The sequence below is a fragment of the Phaseolus vulgaris genome, chromosome 1 (genome assembly GCF_051622355.1).
Source record: "Phaseolus vulgaris cultivar YP4 chromosome 1, ASM5162235v1, whole genome shotgun sequence".
NCBI classification, from domain to species: Eukaryota; Viridiplantae; Streptophyta; class Magnoliopsida; order Fabales; family Fabaceae; genus Phaseolus; species Phaseolus vulgaris.
The window spans coordinates 44,042,540-44,064,442 of record NC_143498.1 but is presented as its reverse complement, the minus strand read 5'-3'; the positions used below and the strand labels follow the sequence as shown (position 1 = coordinate 44,064,442).

At 31.2% G+C, this 21,903-nt stretch overlaps 2 protein-coding genes across 2 annotated transcripts; one reads left to right on the top strand and one right to left on the bottom strand.

Moving 5' to 3' along the window:
- The first annotated feature begins 10,750 nt into the window (after positions 1–10,750).
- LOC137816185 (transcription repressor OFP16) lies at positions 10,751–11,822 on the top strand. The gene has a single exon (XM_068619268.2). The coding sequence runs from the start codon at positions 10,781–10,783 to the stop codon at positions 11,507–11,509; it is 729 nt and encodes a 242-aa protein (XP_068475369.1). The 5' UTR covers positions 10,751–10,780; the 3' UTR covers positions 11,510–11,822.
- A 3,574-nt stretch (positions 11,823–15,396) lies between these two features.
- LOC137816037 (increased DNA methylation 1) lies at positions 15,397–21,611 on the bottom strand. Its single transcript, XM_090298589.1, has 8 exons — positions 20,506–21,611; positions 19,628–19,766; positions 19,453–19,535; positions 18,515–18,747; positions 17,671–17,757; positions 16,377–16,476; positions 15,927–16,120; positions 15,397–15,766 (listed from the first exon to the last, which is right to left on the bottom strand). Exons 1-7 carry the CDS (start codon positions 21,487–21,489, stop codon positions 15,935–15,937), a joined length of 1,812 nt encoding a protein of 603 aa, XP_090154715.1. The 5' UTR covers positions 21,490–21,611; the 3' UTR covers positions 15,397–15,766; positions 15,927–15,934.
- Between the last annotated feature and the right edge of the window lie 292 nt (positions 21,612–21,903).

Genomic DNA, 21,903 nt, shown 5'->3' with positions numbered 1-21,903 from the left:
ACAGGAAATATATTTGTTTTTGGGACGATCCCTGGTTAGATGTTGTTCCTTTGAAACAAAAGTATCCTATGTTACTCTTCATTTCAGAAGACAAATATAAAAGTATCCAACAAGTAGGGTTGTGGGAAGAATCCACATGGAAAAGGAATTTGAGGTGGAGGAGAGCCTCCTTAAAATGAGAAAAAGATCAGCTTATACAACTGGAAACAAACTTGAGTGAAGAAGCTCTACAACAAGGAGGTCAAGATAGGGTTGTTTGGGATGGTGAAGAAGGAGGTGAGTTCTCTGTTAAATCAGCATACCGCGCTTTGGTTTCTTTAGTACCCTCTGAGAGTTGCCAGGAAACAGATTTACTTTGGGATATCAAAGTAATTCTCAATGCTTTAATGTTGGCATGGAGGATTGTGAAAGTTAAAATGCCAACACGAGTCAATCTCCAGAGAAGAGGGATCATCATACCTTCCCTTTTATGCCCTTTATGCAATGAGGTCGAGGAATCAATCACTCATCTCTTTGGGGAAAGCATGATAGCCTTTCAAGTCTGGTCGATGATTTCCAATTGGGTAGGGCTTAACATTGTATACCATAAAGACCTGAAGCAACATATGTTGCATTTTGCTTTGCTTCAGTTCAATGTGAAAAGGAATAGGGTATGGAAAAGGGTGTGGATTGCGGTCTTATGGAGCATTTGGAATCATAGGAATGCTGAAGTTTTCAAAGAAAGAAAGGTGGATGCTGAGGAAATATTTAGTTTGGCACAATTACAAGCGTGGACTTGGATGAAGAGAAAAATAAGAAGCTTTGATTTCTATTTTTTTGATTGGGTGTTAAATAATTCCCAACTGCATCCGGTCTTTAAGCTGAGCTCCAAATTCAGAGTTGGGCTTAGGCGACCGTTAGGAGGAGCTGGTATGTAGTTGCAAAGCCAGTTAGAAAAAAAAGGAAGGTACGAGGTCAAATGGAAAGTACACTGTTATGGTTTTGGAAGTAGGAATGGATTAGGTGTGAAGAATTAGCTATATTGTAACTAGTTTTCTGAGCAGAATTAACCTTGCATAAGTGGAAACAAATTATGGTGCATATGTGTTATAGGGGGCAGAAGGTATAAGGTAGAATGAATGGATGGAGTATGGAAAAAACAATGTATTCGTAACTGGTTTAGAATTATAAACAGTTTAGCTCAACATGTCTGAATCTTTTCTTTTGCATTGAAGCTCTATAAGTATCTGCTGTTTTGATGTAGTAAGGTGATGACATTTTACGGCAAGTGCACTGCGTTTGTCATAAGTAATAATTGTCCCTAAGAACGGATATCGATCCCACAAGGAACAATGAATTATCGAATACAATAATCGCTAAATATAAAAACAGAACAATTAAAAGAGTTTTGAATTAATTGTGTTGGCACTGATCAATAAGAAAACATACAAAGAATTAGTTGTTTCAATTGGAAAAATAAGGATTAGTTTCATCTCTCTCACTCTCAAGTATTTTGATTAGCATGTTAATATTAAGTTCTTTTATTGAAATTGATGCCCGTATAAAAATCATTTATATCGATTCCTCGCATATAAATTCTTAAGAATGTCGCCTAACTATCGATCCCTCGCATAATTATAAGAACAACTTAGAACGAAGCTCAAACTTTTAATAGCAATTAACATTTCAAGTCTATTCCTAACACTCAAATATGTTAAGTATTGTTGTTTAGGTCCAAACCCTAAAAATACCTCCCGGTCAGATTTAAGATTCTCAATTTGTCACGGAAAATTAAAAGTAAAACAACAATACCAATAATCAATCAAGAACTGAATATTAATATATAAAATATCACCTCAATACATAAGAGTTTGAGAAGATTACTCCCAATCCCAAAGGGTAGAATTAGCCACGCATACTTCTATCACCTTCCATTCTCCCAATTGGGTTACAATTCACTCTATGGTGTTTTTCTCTCAGTCTGGCACCCTAGGGTTGAGCCTCTAGCCCTCTATTTATCCTAGTTTTCTAGGATTAGGTTGCTTCCTGTGTTGCGCTGATGGACTAAATGATAAAACATAAAAAAGGCTCAATCGTTCTTTGCATCTTTTTCCATTCTGGGACTTTCCGGCTTTATCTTCTTAGCTCAAATTATTCTCCTTTATTCCAAATCTTCAATCTTCCCTAGAAATCTGCAATTAACACCAAATTTGGGAATAAAATGCTCTTATTCAAATAAAGCTCATAAAAATGTAAAAAAGTATAAATTCATAAATTAGAGATTATTTTATATGTAAATTAGCAATAAATCCTCATAAGTGCCTATATTTTAATATGAAATATTACTAAAATTAGGCACTTATCATAAGGGCAACATATCAAAGAGCTCTTATGCAATCTAATCACTCGGGTGCATCATGAGCTATAGTCAATCTACGGTGTAATAAAGATAGCATGCTGATTTTGGTGAGTGAATGCACTTGGCAACAATAAAAACTGTGTTATGTGAATCTACAACAAACCAAATCCTAATAAGAAGGTATATCAATATGTAGTTAACCAAACTCTAAAGTCAGTTACTATAGTAGCACTCATTTGAACCGAATACAATATGTATTAGGAGGAGGGAATAAGCAATGCAGGAGGGAAGAAGCAATGCAGGGAATCACTTATTGTTAGGTGTGGAGTGAGTTTCTCAACACAAACCAAGCATATTTTCAAAGTAGTTGCTGGTTTGATCCACTTGTTGGAGAAGGGTGAGTACACAACACTTTGGACCATGTTGATGGTAGGGACTTGTTGGAAGGATGTTGTCGTGGTTTTGAGCACAATAGTTCCACGTTGGTATTACAGCAACATCATGAACTGCAGGGGAGATAAAGTTTTGGAGATAGCTAACGGATGTTGCAGGTGCGGGTGATGCAGGTGTAGAGGTTGTGTCTATGGAGCCTATAAGGAACCATCACAATATGCAGTGTTCAGCGTCAAGGATCGATCCAATTCTGATTTGATGCAGTAATGGACAGGGGCTGATACTGGTTTGGTTAGAATGTTTAGGTGGGATGCTAGGTAGGCAATGTTTTTTTTAAGGTATGGTTGCTATCCTGGAAACTCTGTTTTGCACTTTTGGTTAATGTAATTGGCTGGTGATGTGGTGGGATTACTTAGCCTATGGGTGGTGAAGATATTTTGTACTTGTATCAGTAAACTAGTGGGAGAGTTATGATAACCAATTTGATCAAGCTCACTCTATCAGTAAAGGAAAGTTGTCTACCTTTCTATCTTGATAGTCCTTTTCGAAATTTCAAGATCAAATATTTTCCCACACATCTCTCCTTCTTGGATTTCCCCTAATAGACATACCTAAATATGTCAAAAGGTAAAGACATAGTTGTGAAATTTAGGATGCCCACATATAATTCTAAATGGTTCTTTTTAACTTTATCCCCAAACTTACTCTTATAAAAGTTCACTTTTCAACTTGAAGCTAACTCAAAACATCTTAGGATGCATTTTATTATTATTACATTTTGAGTTTTCTCCTTACAAAAGAAAATTGTATCATCTATAAATTGCAACATATCTATCTCTATGTTAATTTTCCCCACCTGAATTCCCTCTAACACTTGTGATATTACAATTTGTCTAACTATACCTGCTAATCTTTAGCGTACAAGAAGGAAGAGAAAAAATGTAAGGGGATATCACCTTGTCTGATTCCTTTTGTTGGACTATATTCTCCCTGGACTTCGATTGATAGGAATGGATATTGTTGTTGATTGCAAGCATCCTCTAATTCATTTAATTTGTTTGTCACTAAATCACAACCTTTACATCATGTATACAATAAATTCTTATCTTACTGAATTATATGTTTTTTCATAGTCCACCTTCATAAGTAAGCCACTTTTCTTCCTAATTTTTAGTTCACACACAACAACATTTGCAATTAGAACACTATCAAACATATTTCTCCCTACTAAAAAATCTGACCGTGATTCATCTATTATTTTCTTAGTACTTCTTCTAGTCTTCCAACCAATACTTTTGATATAATCTTATAAAAATAACATACCAAAGATATAGGTATATATTATTTTAATTTATGTCAATCTTGAATTTTGGGAATCAAGGTTATGAAAGTTCCATTGCATTCCTTTGGCTATTTTCTAGAGTAGTGAAATTCATTTACCACTTTCATAATATCATCTTTGATTATCTCCTGATGATTTTTAGAAATGTGAAATTAAGTCCATTATGTCCAGGGCTTTTATTCCCTTCACAAACCCATACACAATTCAATGAATAAAAGGTTTTTCCTACTCTATTATAAAATTGTTTTTTTTCTTCCCCATTGTCATTTTCATGCTTGATACTTGATGAATTTTCTACGACAAGTGCACCACATTTTCAAAAGTAATAATTTTCCCCAGGGACGGATTTGTTATGCTGGCAATGATTAACAAGAAAACAAGTCAACAAGTTGTTGCTTCAATTGGAAAAATAAGGATTGAGTTTCATCTTTCTCACTCTTTTGTATTTTGATTAGCATGACAATATTGTGTCTTTTGATTGATATTGATGCTCGTATAAAAATAATTTATATTGATTCCTTGCATATAAAATTATTAAGATGCTTCCTAAATATCGATTCCTCGCATATTTATAAAAAAAACTTATCCTTAAGATCAAATGTTGATAGCAATTAATATTTCAAATCTATTCCTAGCATTCAAATATGTTAAGTATTATCATTTAGGTCTGAACCTTAGAAATACTTTCTAGTCAAATTTAAGATTCTAGATCATGGTAAACTAAGCATTACAAACAAAATAATAATACCAATCATCAATCAAGAACATAATTATGTTTAGATATCATCTCAATATATAAGAGTTTGAAAAAATTACTCCCAATCCCAAAGGATGGAATTAGCCTCACATGATGACTGTTACAAGCAGGGAGAGCATGAAAAGAATATTTAGGATGTTTCTCCTTGACGACTGCCTCCTCTAATGTTTCTTACGCCTCATATTCTCCCAATTGGGTTACAATTCACTCAATGATGTTTTCCAATCAATCTTGCACATTTAGGGTTGTGCATGAAGCCTCCTATTTAACATAATTTGCTTGGGCTTAAGTGACTTCTCGTTTGGGCGTTAATGGGCTCGCTTGGGCAAGTTAAACGTAAAAAGACCCAACGTTACTGGAGCAATCTCGCTCAAGCGAGATCCACTGGTGGTGTCTTGGCTTTTTGCGAGTTTGCGGCAACTTTGGTGATGCTGATGCATACCAACTTTCCCTCTTTAGCTTTGTATTTTCTCCTTTTGTCCATTTATCTTCATTCTTTCCTAGAATCCTGAAATTAACACAAATTTGTAAATAAATCGTTCTTATTTAAATTAAAATCACAAAATATGTAAAAATGTATAAATTAAAAAATTAAGAGTTATTTTATACTTATTTTATCAATTGATATCCAAAGTGCCTATATTTTAAAATGAAATATTACTGAAATTTGACACTTATCAATACTAGAATACTTTTCTTGTACTTTGAGTATTTTGCTTGTATCTTATAATAGAAAGGATCCATTGGTAGGGTTTCTTTCAAGGTTGGCCATGGAATTTGTCTATGATAAATTTCCAGGGAAGTGTTCATGTAGATGGAGTTGAGTTCTTGATATGAGTATGCAAAAAATATGTGAATTTCCTTGTGTTTCTTCTGCTAACTCGATTAATGATCCCAAAATTGAAGCATTATCTCGCTAATCAGTTGTGTATTTTTCACTTTAATGTTTTTTTCTATTACCTATTGTAGAAATTAGAAGGTAAAACAACGCTACATACAAATTATTTATGAAAAAAAATTGACAACCCAGATGAGAAACTTTGTGATCATATTATGAATATTATTATTCTTATTATAATGATGATTATTATTTGGTTTAATTATCCTTTTAATCCATATATTGGATTAAAAATTAATTTCACCCTCTAAATTTTAAAAAAATTCAATGTCACTCAACATTTTGTTTAAATGTTCAATTTTTTCCCAACATTTTTTAAAAAAGTTTTGGTCCAAACTTTTTTTAGAACAATGAGTCACATATTTAAAAATATTTGAATGAAATTTTTAAAAATTTCAGGAATAAATCCACTTTTGACTCTTAATAAAGAGAATAAAAAGATAATTAAACATTATAATAATTATTATTATGATTATTATTAAAATTAATAATAATATTATTAATAATTTTAATAATAATTAATATATCAATAAAAATATTAATTATATTAATAATCATATTAATAATATTAATAACAATACTAATAATATTAATAACAATATTAACAATATTAATAATAATAATATTAAAAATATCAATAATAAATGAATAATGTTAATAATAGTGAATAATGTTAACAATAATGAATAATGTTAATAATAATAATAATAATAATTAATTAATGATAATTGATAATATTAATAATGTCATTAATATTATTATTATTATAATTGGTATTATTATTAATAATATTATTAATTTTAATAATAGTATTAATAATTATCTTAATAATATTAATAATAATATTTATAGTATTAATAATAATTTGAATAATATTAATGACAATAAAAATATAATAATATTAATATTTTTAATAGTAATATTAATAATATTAATAAAAACAACAATAATCATAATATTAATAATAATATTATTACTATTCCTATTATTAATAACATTATTAATTATTATAATATTCATAAAAAATATTTTTATCATATATAATATTAATAATATTTTTATTATCCCTTCAATATGTGTGCTACACACATTTAACTCATTGTGTTTTTAAGTAAATATAAGAAAAAAAATTCTTTGTTGAACAAATTAACATTTATATGTTTTTTATAAATAAATTAAAATTTATATGAAATTATACTTAGAATATAAAAAATTACATTAGATAAATGATTATATATTTTCAATTTTTAGTTTTATATTAATTATATTGGAAAGTAATATTTAGTATCCAAAAAAGTTCCTCATAAGTTCCTCATGTGTGAAGACTAGATATCTAAATATATTTATCACTTTTAACATATCAAATATTTATTTAAAAAATAAAATCAAGATGAAATCAAATTCAAATGTTAAAACCTACAAATATTCAATTTGAGTAACTCTTCCTCTGAAGAATAGTTGGTTTAAATTATTAGTTAAATCCTATATAAATTTATTTATTTTACTGGTATTTTTTTAGAAAAGGAGCAAAACATCATATTGAAATATAATACTTCTACAAAATTATGAGTTAGCTGAAAAATATGTTAATTTTTTTTTGTGTGCAAAGAAAGTATAAAAAACTCTTCATATCTTGTCGTGAAACGTGTCAAAACAATGATTTATGATAAAGACTTCAAGAAAAATATTATTTATTTTAAAATTATTTTAATTGTAATATTTTACAAGTGTATAAAATTAAAAAAAAAATTATATGGGTACAAATATATGTTAAAAGAGTGTATTCAATTAGTTTTCAAAAGATAATTTTACATAAAAAGAATTTATGTAAACTTTAAAATATTTTGTAAAATTATAATGTTTTTTTTAAATATTTTTATGATTAGGATTATATAATTTAGATTTTAAAAGATTTATAAAATAATAAATTATGAAATTCGGAAGAATTATATGAATTTGATTTCATATATTTTAAAAATATAAATTGTAAAATATCATATTTTATAAAACTATGTAAGTTACTAATTTTACAATAAGATATAAACAATATTTAAATAAGTTTAATAGTTTTTTTATCCCAATTTCGGTCTTATGTTATTAAAAACGAGTAAAATGCAATCATTTTATCAAATTTAGGAGTGACATAATTATATGGTGTTATATGTTAATTCATGAACAAGTTAAATTTGATTGATAATTTATTAATTTTTTTATGTTAAATGTAAAGAGTGAATTTTTTTTTAAACCATCTAAATATCAAACTATTATTAAAAGTAGTGAAAAACATTATTATTTCTCATATATTATGTATTGATTTAAGTAGACAAAATGTTAAGCAAAGAAATTTTTTATTTCTCATATATTAATTCAAGTAGACAAAATGTTAAGCAAAGAAAAAAAGAAAGCATGTTTAGTAGGGTGTGTAACCCCTTACCCGCACCAATTAAAATGTCAATTTATAGTTTCACTATTCAATTTTAATTTAGTTACAATCTTCATATTAAATAACATTTGGAAAACAAAATTTTATCTTTGCTCTTTCTTACCCTAGGTTTGTTTTAAGATATTACAACTTTAATTCAGTCCTTATTGTTTTATTTCCAAAATTATTAATCCACATAAAATAGTTAATGTGAAATTAGTCTCCGAAAATGTATGTTAGTTTAATTTTTATGATATTACAAATTTGTAACATTTTCTTTCCCACTCATTTTTATTAATCTACTATTTTCTTTACTAAATTATTTTTATCTCTTTTTTTATTTCTTTTTAATGTTTTCATATTTTTCTTGTTAATAAGTTAAATATTAAAAATTCTTATTTAATTATATCAATATCAATCAAAATAATAATACTTCTTCAATTCACTTTTAACACTTACAACCAATTAAAAATATGTAAAAAGAGTTGGCCTGTAATCTATGCTTATGCCTTTAGTTGAGTCAATACGAATGTTCTCACTGGTTCAAGGTCGGTAAGAATCCGGGTAAGTTCCGAATAGTCTCCTTTCAAGCTTCAGTGAATCAGCTCCATAAGAATAAAGGGGGACTCCACATGTAGAAAACACTTTGACCCTCAAGTAAGAGCATAACTTTCTATGTATATAGTGAATATATTGCAAGGTATGAGTCTAGAGTACTCCTGTGAGTGGTTATGTATTTATAAGCCTTCATGGGCTTGGATCTTTGACCCTGGTTTCTCTCGGTGTTAAAGTCACCATTTATCATATCTTTTCATAAAATATAAATATCATGAAGTATTTCTATAGTGTAATAAGGGATATTGTGCTAGTAAATTAGAGCATTTATGTTATATAATCAAAGATATTATGCGGAGTATTTATGTGATATTATAAGGGATATTACTCGAGGCATTTATGTGATATTATAAGGGATACAGTGTAACTAAATCAGAGCACTTAAAAAGGTCGAGATTTTGTGCATTAAAAACACATTAATTATGTTGTGATGAGATTGCTTATTCCTAACATTATTTTAACAAGATCACTGAATTAGATCAAAGCCCACTTTATCGCGTTTTGGACGTGTTTGGTTAGCCTTAGTCTCGGGACGGTAAAGAGAATGGAGAAGGTCGTCCTACTTGGCTTAGACCTCGAGCTGCTAGAATGGAGGAGGTTAGCATGTTCGCCCTGGATCTTGAGCTGCTAGAATGGAGAAGGTCGTTATGCTTAGCTTAGACCTTGCCAAAATGGAGGAGGTCAACATGCTTGATATGGACCTTGAGCAACCAAAATGGAGAAGGTTGGCATGCTCGGCCTGGACCTCGGGTTGCCAGAGTGGAGCAGGTCAACATGCTCAGTTTTATCACGATTTAGGCTGAAATAGAATATATTTGACTTGGACTTTGATTAGTATGTGTTCGATCAAATTCAGGAGGGTACAACGAACATCTCTACTCGATCAATACTAGTGTTCTTTAAAAAAATATTGTTCCTTTGCCTCCAAATCTCTCATTTAACTTGTTTGAAATTGTTGAATAAAAGAAGAATACGTTAACATGTTTGAAGGTCTAGAAGAATACGTTAACATGTTTGAAGGTCTATTTTCTAGTTTGAGGGTTGTTTTATGTTATGCAGCGCAAGAACTGGTTGCTCAAATGAAAATCGATATAAATATTAAATTTCAGTAATATTTTACATTAAAATATAGTTATATATGAATATTAATTATTAAAATAAATATAAAATAATCTATAGTTTATGTGAAAGACTCTGAGTGTGACTTGTTAATATCTATACCTGTTGATATCTATACAAGACTCTGAACTTTTCATTTTCTATATTGAAAGCTGATAATGTATCACATAGATTCTTCATATTGACGGATATTAACTTGCATTTAGATGGTTTTTACTGTTAGAATTAACTATCATATTTAGTTATGTCACATACGTGTAAAAATATACAATTCTTCTGCTTTTTTCTTTCTTCAATCATGATATCAAATCATGCTGGTTTTTCTTTATATTTTTTCCCTTTATTCACAATTTACAATATTGTAATTCTAAAATGCTTTTATTATTATTATTTTCAAACAAAATTAAAATTTCATTTTGATATCCCCATAAATAAAAACCTGCGTTAATTATTAATAAATCTGGAATAATTACAAGACAAATTGAAACTTAAACTGAATAACACTTAGAACAATCTTAACTAACCTGATTTAATTAAATTTCATGTGAATGATAACAAATGAATGTAAAAAAAATCCCCTTTTTCTCGTGTCTCTTTCTGGGTAGAAAGTAGAGAGACAAAAACTGTTGAGGCCGTGCAGCTACGCGCCTTAGACGAAAGCAATGGTTGATCGAAGACAGTGGGTCCGATTTTAATACCACTTCGTTCTACTGCTGTCCCGTCACCGTTGAAATCGTACGAACCCCAAAACCACAGAATCCCTTTCTCTTTCATTCAACCTTTTTCTTTTCGGAAAAAAGAAATAATTTAACTCATCCATGCAATCAAATTTATAATACATATACCTTATTTCTTCCTTTTTTCTTTCTTCACAATTCACCTAAACCGATCATGCCATGATGCCAAACATGCTGCCAACCGGAGAAAGAAGAAGAAAAAGAAACAACCTTAGCCGCTTGAACTTGAACCTATGTTTCTCAAGTTCCATGCAACCGTTCACACCACAATCTCACCCTACCGCCACCTCTTCAACCCTTCTTCAAAATCAAAATCAAAACCCTCCATCACAATCCGCCACGTCACCGTCCCCGATCAAAAACTTCAACTACGATCCTACTAACCCATTCCAGAGCCTCGGACCCGAACCCGAACCCGAACCTGCTGACCTGGCCTCCGCCTTCGTCTCCCAACGCTTCTTCTTCACCGACCCCGGCCGCTCCAACTCTATCGTCGAATCCACCATCACCGACGCCGATTGGGCCACCTCCTCATCCTCGCTTGAAAAACCCGTCGCCACTGTCGACGAGAAGGCGAAAGCTGCGCTTGACGGCAGCGTTGCGGTGGAGATGTACTCGCCGAACCCTTACGCAGATTTCCGCCGCTCCATGGAGGAGATGGTGGCGGCGCGCCCCGAGTTGATCGACGTGGCGGCCAATTGGAAAGCGTTGCACGAGCTTCTTCTCTGCTACCTCGCGCTCAACCCGAGGAGCACTCACAAGTTCATCCTCTGCGCTTTTTCTGATCTTCTTCTCAGCCTCATCTCTCTCTCTTCTCCTCCGCCGCAGGATCCCGGTGCCGGCGACGTTGCCGTCGGTGGTGATGGATGTTCGATTCAGATACAGTAACTGTTGAGAAGCTGCATGTGCATCTGTAAGTTGAAAAAAACTTAACGTGGGTGCCAGGTAGAGATTAATTAGTGGTATAATCGACATTTTGTAAGAATTAATTAACATTATAAAGTTTTCTTCCGCATAATTATGTTGGCTTTGTTAACTAATGCGCTGTTTCGCAATTTTTGCTACTTAATTAATTTATTTAGTTGGGAAGTGACGTCTTTGATTTTTCTTTGTTTTTTTTGTTTTGTGAAGGTCTGTGGGTAATGGAAACCTGAACCCGATCCCAAAGTTGGTCCCCTTAGCCATGCATTCCATGTCCTTATGCATCTTTTCAACATTTTATTTTCTCTATATGAATAATTCACATCTCTTTTAAAAAACAAGCATTTATCAACTCTTTCTACTAATATAATAATAATAATTTTAAATTTATTTATATTTATATTTTTTTGTAATATTAATAAAGAGAGTTGTGAAGTAATATTTTTAGAAAAGATATGTAAATATACAATTACTCTACAAAATATTATAAGTTTATTTTTCTACTCTATATATCAGTCATTCTATTTCGTAAAGGTTGTAAAATATGAATAGGAATGATTTTGTATGTTTGTGTGAAAAGGAGTTAATCTCAATTTTGAAGGTTGTCATATTAGCCATTGAATAATTATATCTATGATCCTGTTAAATATTTATTTAATTGTCAAGTTAGCTTTAAATATTATTAAATGAATTTGTAAAAGTTCGAGATGTAATAAGTACGGTCACAGAAGAAATATACATTTTTTTTCCGAACATTTCAACATTTAATATACACATCTTGTAATTGACCATTTAATATACACATTTTAGATCAGGTTCACTCCAACCAACACTATCTTAAGTAATCACATTTACGAACTTTTAGATCAAACTTTCATCACTTATAGACAATCACACGAATGTTTTTTCTGATAAAAAAAACACGAATGTTTTTACTTCTTTCAAAATTAATATAATAATTTACTGACTCGCTTACCATATATGGAAAACTCTCTTTCATTCTTCCACTATATACACTACGTTTGGGGAATTCAGAATTTTTGAGAAATTTTAAAATGTTATGTAGAAAACAAGATTGGGCTATCTTGGGAAATAACAAGGCAGTTTCTGGTTGAATTAGAAGAAAGACCAGAAAATGGTCTGAACTCTGAACTTTGCAGGGTTTTTTCATAGGAGCACAAGTTTATTTTGTCTTTAATATGTTGAAGAATCATGATTGTATTGAGCTGAAATGCCAGTGTACCTATTTTTGTGTCATACTCAATATATATATATATATATAGCAGAGATCCCAGTCAGGTTCCATCAGATCGGCATAAAAGACGTTTTGCAGGTTGAAATTCAGTCTCAACCTCCAGCTTGTCGTTAGAGTAGCTTGGTTATTAATAATATTATTATTAAGTCTTCAAAGTGTTTCATAGTTATAAGAAATTGTGACAGGTGAATATATTTGAATAAATTATAGTATTGGCTCATCGAGTAATCGTGTTTTGATTGTACGAATGCAATGGTTTGCATCCAGACAGTGAATAGCTAGATCAGAAAACGCCACATGCAGATAAGAAAATAAGAATTGGAAAACAGCTAGACAGGGGCAGCGGCACAAGACAATAAAAAAATAAGTTTATAGTATTTTTTAGCGGAACTTAATAATTACCATAAAAAAAACTTAATTGCGTGGGAACATGCAAATAATAATACTAGTTTTGGTGTAGGAACAGTCTAAATTGTTAATACTAGGATATGCCAACTGCTGCCACTAATATATGCCCTAGAGGTTTTTGTATCTTACATAGGTAAATTTCATTTCTTTTATCAGAAAAATAAACAAATAAAATAATAGGAACATTTTGAAGAAGTTTCAACCTAATATGCAAATCCTTCCACCATAGAAAAATTCTTCCCTTTCCATCTTTTCAATCTGGATTTGATTCTAGTCATGGTTCCTAAACGCTTCCCTTTTATGACATCCCAATAGGCAATCTCAGGTATTTGAAAGGAACTTTCATTACATCGTACTTAAGAATAGTCGCAAAATCTTGAATCTAGAACGCATCCACTCTCATCCCTTCGATACTGATACTGCTTTTCAAGAAGTTCACAAACACGAAGCTGGCTCGAAACAATTTAATATCGCCTTAATATTAAACACACTTTTAGAATTCACATGGCAGAAAAACAAAGTATCGTCCGCATATTGAAGCATATTTACTCTAACCTTCTTACTCCCGATCTCCATACTATCTACCATTTCAAAATTGTCAGCATTCCTAGAAACTCTTGTCAGACCTTCAACCACTATAAGAAACAAGAAAGGAGTGAGAAGATCACATTGTCTCATACCCTTCAACGACAAAAATTCCTTTGTCGGGCTTCCGTTAACAAAAACAGATACCGAAATAGATTCAAGATAAGATTTAATCCACAAGATCCACTTATCTTAAAATCCAAGCCTTTCTAATATGTAATAAATAAAATCTCACTTCACATAATCGTAAGCTTTATCATAATAAACCTTAAAAAAAATACAATTCTTCTTCGTCCTCTTAGCCTCCTCAAACACCTCATTACCAACAAGAACATAATCCATTAAACTCTTTCATTCAAAAAAGATCGATTGTTTATTATCAATAATCTTACCTAACACCTTTTTCAATATGAGTAATAACTTTGATATTATCTCATACAAACAACCCACTAAAAAAGTTGGTTTGAAATCACCAAGCAATTAAGGATTACCAGACTTGGAAACCAAACAAAATGAAGAAAACATTTATTCCCTAGTTCAAGAATTAAAAGCAGCAAAATCTGCCAAAAAAAAATCTTCATAACCAAATCCCAACTATGTTTAATTATCTTTGCACATTCACACTTAGGACAAAGTAATATTTATATTTTTCAACACCCACAACTAAGTCCAACTGTTATACAGATGTATATTTCATAATTACGAAAACAGATAGATTTTAAAAAGATAAATACAAAATATGGATAAACAGTGTATTAAAGTATAATCTTTATTTAACGAAAAGCGGTGTCAAAATTGTGTTTTAACATATATGACTATATATATTTTTTAAATATTAAAGTTTCCTTTTAAAAGTCACTTGAGTTACATTTTTTAGTTGATACTGTGTTTTAAGACACTTCAAATATGTTTTTTTTAAAATAATAAAGTATAAAATAATTTTTTAAAACATAATTTATTCATCCAAGGTTGTCTTTTAAAGCTATACTTTCATAAGTGTGTGAGAGATTTTAAAACAATTATATATTTGGATTTTTAAACAAATGATAAAAAAGTGTAAAAATCAATTTCTAACAATTATAAAAGTAATTAAAGAAAACAAAAGATAAGAATGTTTAATAGATCTTGTAATGAAGAGAGAAAAAATAAAATTAAGAAAATATTATATAAATCATATAAATTAGAAAATGCCAAAAAAATAAGAATGTAGACTAATTATATAACCACATCCACACATTGCTAACTAAGGACATAAAAATAATAAAATACTATTTTAATCCATTTTGGGAAAAATAAAACGAAAATTATGTAAATGTTTATAATTGTTTAAAAACAATATATCTTAAAATCCTAACATAAGTTTAAAATGTAACTAATATATTTACTTAAAATGTACCTACAAACTATATTTTACCATTATAATGGTTCTCTGATAAAAAAAAAACTTGTTTCACTCTCGTTTTTGAAAATTTTATTAGAAGGGCACAAGGGCACCATAACCCTTTTACATGAAAACTAACAGCATTCAACAATAAATACGTTGAAACCTAGGATCATACCTTATCTATTTAGATCACACTTCAAACACTTCCTAGGACGATCATTCACAAAGAAAATGGAAGCCTTTCATTCGGTTGGACACCAAGACCAACCTTTGAGTTCATCAGCTCAAAAACTTAGGCTCCTCATCATTTTTAAATATGACAGGTCCTATCTAGTCTTAGTGACCAAATTGAAAGGAAACACACAAATGACCAAATTGTCTTAATTTTCTTTAGTTCTAAAAAGTGCTTTTTGGTGTCCATATTGTTAATTAACAATAACTCCAAACAAAGGTAGTAAGTCTACAACAGAACATTAAATGTAAAATAGTTTCGTCCGCCAAATGATAAAATAGAAAGAGTAGTCTTATGTAGAATGATGTTTATCCTCTGAGATTGAACTTGATTTGTATCTTGGTGTCACCCTCCACAAACCTAGATAGAAAAAAGAAATGTGTCAACTTGCTTATGCAATAGTATGTGCGTGACACACAAAATGGGTTTTGGAACTGTGTTAGTGTGTGCGTCCATTAGGGATACAGAACATTTTCCAGTCTCTAATAAAATGCACCTTTTGTAGGAATCAAATTCTCACCAGGAATATTATGTAAGCTTTGGTATCTTTTTCTGTAACATTTCTGTGCCACGACACACCAACAGATTCACACCCTTTATTATGCTCTCGGTTCTCGAATCAAGTGGCTCAAACCTAAAGGAACGAACCCAAGTTTCTTTTGCTTGTTTCACGGCTGGTACGATCAATAACTCAACGTTGAGGTGCCTGAGTACCTGGTAAATAGTAATAATCATAGAAACACAAGTTAATTTTGAAGTAAGCAAAACCAAAATAAAATGTAGATTAATTATAGTCGCGGTTTCATTACAACTTTTGATATTTTACAAAAATCTGCAGAATTAGGACAATTTCAGCCACAATACAGTCACAAAAACCTAAAATGATCTTGACGTTGCGGATAATTTTTCAAAACCTTGTGAACAATGTTATAGAGCACACGTAAGAGACAAATAACCTTAAGGAACTCACCGATTCAATTACTTTTAGAAGCCGTGCGAACATTCCTTTCTTCCTATATCCAAAAACAGTTGCAACAAATGGCATCTCTGCTAGTTGGTTCCCATGAATCCTATTTAACAAATTTATCATCATTATACACATTTTAGTTGTTTCTTGCTGATAAAAAAAAAAATACACATTCACTCTTCCCAGCATGCAGTCATGCACAGGTGACATAAAAAAGATCAATAACTTTGTAGAACGGAAATTGATTCTTAGCAGTAGGGCAGGAATTGAACAATAAGGATAGAGCATATCTAACCATACCCGAAGAAAGTAAATTCACAGAAAACAAATTTTTAAAAATAGCAGTAAACAAGGTCAAATACTACTGATTTGCAAAACACTCTAAAACATGTTACCCGAAATTAAACAATAGAGCAGCAGAAATAGTGTTTGAAAATCATTTCATCAAACAGAATGCCAAAATCTTGTCACAAAAGAATTTTAAACTTGAATTGTTTTTTCCTGACTTCTTATAGTATTATCGTTTCAAGCTATATTTTTCAAAAGAATGTAGTCTAAATATTCAAATTATCCGTCGAGTATGAATACCATAATAGTATCAAATAATCTACAAACAGGTAAGCAAATGAAAAGGGCTAAGTAAAGCTATCAACAAAAAGTAAAATGAAATCACAACCTATATATAGTGTATCAGTTTATTCTATCAACATATTTGTTCACTCATTATTACAATGATTGCCTGTTGCAATCTCAGTAATTTTAAATAGGACAAAATTTAGATGTAATTAGTTAGAGTTTTTATTATTTTTCTTTGGATTTTTTTACCTTTCATGGTAAGCTATTCACATTTGCATACACACTTTAAGAAAAACTTTTAAGAAATTAGACTTTATACTCCTAATAATGCAATTTTGTTATGGGCAAATTCCAGTCTTGACAGAATCATTTATAATCATAAAGGAAAATCATATTGATACATACAGTTGGAAACTGAAATAAGAACCAAAAATAGTAAACCAAACCATTTAAAATATCCAAGAGTGATATTTTTTTGATATCTCAATAATGCAAACATTCTATTTACGCAAACAAATTCCAGCACTGTAGAGAGCTGGTCCAAAAGAAATCCAACACCAAAGGAAATAAATTTTGTTCTTTTTCGGCCTCACAAGTTATATTTATTTTCCAATTTTAGTTTGGCATGCATGTATATTTTTATCAGCAAATCTCGTTTTGCATATACATATATAAAGTTGCATGAACGCATTTATAAGCATATTTGAATAGACATTTATACCTGATTGATGCAACGCTGATAATCTCATAATCTTTCTCAAGAATCACAGTAATAAACCCCTTACAGTCGAGGCGAGGGAAGTTTGACCTGACCAAGATATATAATGACCACACATGACAAGAAAAAAACTATCAACCCAATAGCAGATATTAGATCTTCAATGAACACGTAACTCACTTGTGAATGTCAAAATCCAAAATCATTTCAAATAAATAACTTTACCATGCATTGATATCCTTATTGTGATGCCCTGCACAACTCACCTCAAACAGTTTTCTATTCATCATTCTCTTCATCAGGAACCTCAAATGAGCACAAGGATTTACCCATATTCTCTTTAAGAGCACAAGTTAAGTTGGATATATTATACCTTAAGCCCTTCATTCATGTCTTTTAAAAATTCAAACATTGTATTTTTTATAGTACTCTGATTCATTGACTGACAATAGGCTCAGGGCCAAGAGAATCATTATTGAGGAGTGACAATTCTATTGCTATTTCAGTTCTGTTATTTCTGTTCTGATATATATATATATATAGTGAATCATTTTCTCTAAAAGATCTCTTTTCCATATTTTCTGAAGGTTGTTTGCATTTGATCCCTTATCAACTTTCTCTATTGAACAAATATCTAGCACAAACTTTACAAAATCTTATTACCATAATTATTTAGCTAGACTCTCTGTCTGGACTCATTCTGTCAGTATCCTTTTTTCCTATTTTTCTATTCCTTCAGAAATAATTAGACATGTATTCCAAAACTGAAGGTGAAATCTGCAACTAGATCAGCTTAAGAAAGTGTTGAAAAACACGTAAAAGAGCATAGTAAGTCAAGTGAACTTACCTACAACTGTATACAATACTTTGTATTATATCTGCCCCGCTTCCATCAATGTATGGCATGAAGCTCTCACTCAATACAGATAATGCAACACCCAGTTTGGCATTGCATTCAACCTTAGCGGGTTCTAACCTTTTTAAATTAGGGTCAACATCCTCAGGGTAAAGAAAAGACCAAGACAAGCCATCCTCTATGTCATGTTTAACACGAAGAAGCTTTTGAAGTTCCTCGTGTATCTGGAAGACAAAATAAATTACATATTAGTTAGATTATCATCACTAGGGATACCTTGTAATAACAACAACAACAACCAAATCTTGTTTCAATAGGTATAATCTATTACATAAATTAAATGATGCGATAACATTTTACTGTGAGTCTTGTCAATAATAAAGGATGTGGTGGATGTAAAAATTATGTAGGCTTCCAAATTGTCATTGTTGGGATGGGTAAAAGAGAAAAACTACGCGAGGGTTGAAATTGCCCTCATTAGGGCAATATTTTGCCAGATGAATGTATTGGAGCGAATAGTTTTTCTAGTTGTGTGGCCCCCACTGTTACTTGTGCAGTGCATCGGTTTTGTCTTATATATAAAGATAGATTTGACTTATAGAAAATGTGAATTAAGTAAAAAAAAATTGTAATGATAGTAAAAGATGAACACAAGCCATGTTTTTTATTGAAAAAAATAATTAAATAAAATGGAACATTTAGATAGCGCAGTCCAAATACAAAATCAAACTTGAAATAAAGATTAACCAATTAACCCAAAATCGTTAATCAACAAAAAATAAAAGAACAAGCTTTTGTAAATATTTAAAAACACAAAAACATATAACAGTCACAAGCCAACTTAGTATGACAGAATAACATAATAACATGGCCACTATAAATCTACAAGTAAGCATAAGATTGAAGAACATGAAATAAATAGATCATACCTTCCTACATCCGTTTCCACATAAGGAGAGTCTTTTGGAACGAGCAGAATTGCCTCCTCTGGCAGCAAGACAGCATTGGTGATCTAAAAAAAACGATAAATACAGTGTTCATGAATAGCTTCAGAAATGAGAATCTAAGTGATAAAAGAATACATTATGTATGTAGAGGACATACATCTTCTCTCGCATACAAGGCATTCCGACGATATCTCAAACGGGACAAACCCTTCAAACTTGATCTCTACCTTTCCACAATACAACCCACAAAATTTGCAGCAGCAACTCATACAGTTCCAATCACCATCTAGAAGTGCCTGCAAGGAAAAAAAAAAGATAAGTGTTTATATTTCGGTACAATATTTTTTTAATCACCAAAGGAAAATGTTTATTAAGTATTTGGTTCAATAATGTATTTTCCCTGTGCTTCTCATGAGATGTACTGTAAAAAAATGTCATATATAAAAAAAAAGTACAATCCAAACAAATTTAAAATAGATTATACTATTTGTGTCTCTATTTTTAAAAGCTATTAAGAATAGTTATTTATATAGGTAATTTAAAATAAATTTTCATGTCAATTTCTTTCAATAATAAAATTTTATAAGAATTGGTTAGGAATGGAGTACATATGCGCAAAGTTTGGTTAACAGATTAATCTTTTAGGCAAAAAGTATAGTGATGAAACTAAACAGACAACTCCACTCGAATAATTTGATTTGATATTCAAGAGAAGAAAATTACCAACATAACGAGTACAAAAGGCTCAATGTCTGGTTATAGTTCAATAATTTTTACACAAAAACTATACTAAAGAAACAAAAATACATCTATAGTCAAATACATATGATTTTTTGTAGTGATAGAAAATTATGTAGAATAAGAAAAATGTAATTATGAACAGAAGAGAAATAAAAAAAAATGTGATAAAAATAGAACAATTCATACTATACAGGCTAATCAGAAATGCAGAATGAAATAATCGTATACAATAAGTTAATTATATGAAATAATGATTTGAAAAAAGGGTTCTTAAAACTACAAGAAGGTACATACTTGAACACCCATGCAGCTCCGATGGAAAGTTGATGGGCAAGTATTGCAACAGATGAGGTCACCCTTTTCCCCACAAACTCTACAAATGTCGTCGCTTTTTTCCTTCCCCTCATGAACCAATTTAGAAGAAAAATCAGTTTGCTTATCCCAGGCTTCTGCCATGCATTTCAAGAGACTAAGTCCTCTTCCTCTTCCCAAACATATGTTCTGCAGTGGATTGCATCCTCTAGTCAATGGATTAAAGATTTGTAGCCTCCATGAGTGAAATTCAAACTCAGAAATGGACACAACTTGAGAACAACAGTCACACAGAATGCCATCTCCAACGGCTTCTCCACCCAGTGATATACATTTACTCCTGTGATTCATGTAATAAACCTTCTCCCGTGATTTTATTGTTTTCAAAGCAATCATCCACGAAAACAAAGTTCGTTTTCCTGTGTTCAGCTTTCTACGTGTCCTGGTATTTCTTGGACCAAACCGTTTTTGTTTTAAGAAATTCATTCTCTTCACTCTTTCGAGGGTATTCACACCCTTTTCCTCCTCAAACAAAACTTTGTTCTCATTTCCCGCAACCTTCTCAGCTTCATTCATCTCGCCCTGAGGCATTCGCTCACTCCCTTCTACTATTTCCTTTTTAACTATTCTTCTGGGGCATATATTAGTTCGATTCACCAAATTCACACCATGTATCTTCCTTAAGCGTCTTAAACCTCTGGTGCGGCGTTGTAGTTTGGCCATCATTTCCAGCCCCATAAGCTTATCTTCTGAATGGTTCGTGATATTTCCATTAGATTGTAATTCATCGCTACCCAATTGCCCTTGCTCAACCACGTTTCTATTGCGGTTTCCGGGAATTTGTTCCATCGGGTGTTCCTCAAGACTCGTTGTGGGTTCCTGTTTCACTATATCTGTTCTCCCCCTCTTCCTCGCATTGGATAAATTCCAGCTTTCCGCGCTTTCCACGCTTTCTTCCTCCTTCATCTTTCTGAAAAAATTTAGTTGCGAAAAAATATCTCAGGATCGTAAAAGAGCTAACCACTGAAAAAACATCTAAGTTCAAAGAGAAAAACTTACATGAATTCTTCACGAATCTCAGAGGCTCTTGATCAAAGTCTGTAAAGCTTGCAGCTGTATTTGGTTTTCTGTGGGGTGCTGCTCTTATGCCTTTTATTGAGTGTCTCGCAGATGAAGGAATGCTCTAAGAAATGTGACGCAAGGGCCGTGTTTTTTTTTTTTTTGTTTTACTTTTGGTCCTGCAGTTACGTTAGAGTTTTGTAACTCTTCATGCGTAATCATTCAACAACGCATCTTGTGCTGATGTGGCATCTTTATTATTTATATAATTTTTGTTATGATTTTTTTTTTGTTATGTGTTTTTTTTTAATTTCATCTCAC